We start from the raw sequence: 2,070 nt of genomic DNA, 5'->3' as shown, positions 1-2,070 counted from the left end.
TGTTGAGATGACGGCATTCCTTGGAAGTCCAAACATCTTTCCTTCCAAGGAATGTTTTGGTTTCCTTTGCTCTTTCACTAAACCGACTCCTTAAATCATCGTGTTTCTGCCGCTACATGAGTTCTGCTGACCCACACAGACGTCAGTGAAACGTCTGCAGAAGGAGAAACGCGGCGAGCCGCCTGAAGACCTTCAGTTTGTCTCGTTCGTGAGCAGGAAGTGGCTGAAAACAACATCCTGCCTTCACAGCAGGGGGTCGTTTTGGAAACGAACAGAAAGTAAATTTACAGCCAGACGGTTTCTCACCTGGGGCTGCACAGTGGCGCAGTTGGTAGAGCTGTTGCCTTGCAGCAAGAAGGTTCTGGGTTCGATTCCCGGCCCCGGTCTTTCTGCATGGAGTCTCCATGTTCTCCCTGTGCATGGTGGGTTTTCTCCAGGTACTCCGGTTTCCTCCCACAGTCCAAAAACATGACTGTCAGGTTAATTGGCCTCTCCAAATTGCCCCTAGGTGTGAGTGTGTGTGTGCATGGTTGTGTGTCCTGTGTGTCTCTGTGTTGCCCTGCGACAGACTGGTGACCTGTCCAGGGTGACCCCGCCTCTCGCCCGAAACGTTGGCTGGAGAGGCACCAGCACCTCCTGAGTCCACTGAGGGAAAAAGGGTGCAAGAAAATGGATGGATGGATGGATGGTTTCTCAGCTGGAGGAGACGGAGGAATCGTGTCTTCATGCAGTTTTAGCGGAAAGGGACGGAGACGCTGCCTGTGAAAACATTCTGAGTCGTGTTTTAACGAACATCCAGTAACATAAAGCTGCTGACAACAAAACATCATAATTCAAACTGGATTTTTATCTAATGACGTCTGGAAACAAGTTTTATTTAATAATTTAAAGTTAACCTGGAAAGTATTTTAAACATCTTTCTAAACTAATTTTAATTCATTTATATTTGCATATATATTTAACTTGTTTATTTTACATTTTTATTTTTCAAAATATAAAAAATATATTTAATTATACATTTAAATATGTTTAATTTATTCATATGTTGTGATTGTGGTTAAAACTTTTCTTTTTAGTTTTTTTCTTTACTTTTTAATTTATTTAAATTTTTTGTTTTTTTTTCCCTCCTTAAATTATATTTGTTATTTGTTATTTTCTTAATTCAGTAACTGTGTTTATTCATTAACTTGCTTATTAACATATTTATTTTGTAATGATAATCACCCAACGATCGATAAGAACTGTAAAAACCCTGTGGAACACCACGTTTTATTAAAACGTGATTAGCATCACAGATGTTAGCTTCTGTTCCATGCATCATCATTCTGTGGCTGTGGTTGCTGGCTTGTGTCCAGAGCTGGAGGACCCTGAGACTCCGATGATCGTCTCCTACAGCGGGGGGGAGCTGGCGGACGGCCAGCACATCGACAGGCCAGGTTCTGACGAAGCCTCCAGGTCAGAAGGTTAAATCTTCCTCAACCTTCAGACGGTGTCGTGGTCTCCAGCCCAGATGAGTCGGGTTTTAACTGCGTCCTCTGCTCAGGTTGACTGATGGGACCAACGCGGTCGCCTCTCATCTCAGGACCCTGGAAAACTGTGTGGATCTTAAGATCTGCATCCTGACCGACTGGACCATCGAGGAGGTCTCGGACCAAGGTAGGGATGGAAGCTGCTCTTCTTCCCCACGTTCTGTTTCTGGGCTGACTGCTCTGGGCTGAGCGGAACATGGCTGCCGTCTCTCCGCTCCAGTGGATGATCAGTACTCGGTTCACGAGATGAGGTTTCGCTCCGGGCAGCAGGAAGCCGACTTCTTGAAGCTGCTGAGGTCCTTCTTCCCTCTGCTGGCCCCCAGCACCGCCTTTGAGTTCTTGATCACTGACCCGACCAACAGGCTGCAACCTCTGGAGGTGCAGTCCTTCACACCGGAGCAGATCTGCAGCGCAGCCGGAAACTCTGCCCTCTACATCCGATTGAAGGTACTGCACCCGACCATAGAGCAGAAAACTCAACTTTCATTGGCCAACAGGTTGATCAGCGATGGAAAAATTAGAATTATAATGTTGGAATATC

The 2,070-nt window shown here is 45.8% G+C and overlaps 1 protein-coding gene across 1 annotated transcript in view; it reads left to right on the top strand.

The window, feature by feature from the left end:
* The first annotated feature begins 1,095 nt into the window (after positions 1–1,095).
* LOC103480990 (uncharacterized) overlaps positions 1,096–2,070 on the top strand; it is a 12,071-nt gene continuing 11,096 nt past the window's right edge. Inside the window, exons 1-3 of the mRNA XM_017310367.1 lie at positions 1,096–1,455; positions 1,544–1,656; positions 1,750–1,976. Of these exons, the coding sequence (XP_017165856.1) occupies positions 1,313–1,455; positions 1,544–1,656; positions 1,750–1,976 (483 nt within the window). The 5' untranslated portion in view covers positions 1,096–1,312. The remainder of the gene's footprint in view (positions 1,456–1,543; positions 1,657–1,749; positions 1,977–2,070) is intronic.

The sequence above is a fragment of the Poecilia reticulata genome, linkage group LG18 (assembly GCF_000633615.1).
Source record: "Poecilia reticulata strain Guanapo linkage group LG18, Guppy_female_1.0+MT, whole genome shotgun sequence".
Taxonomy (NCBI): Eukaryota; Metazoa; Chordata; class Actinopteri; order Cyprinodontiformes; family Poeciliidae; genus Poecilia; species Poecilia reticulata.
The sequence above is the reverse complement of the archived record's forward strand: the minus strand, read 5'-3'. Positions and strand labels throughout refer to the sequence as shown.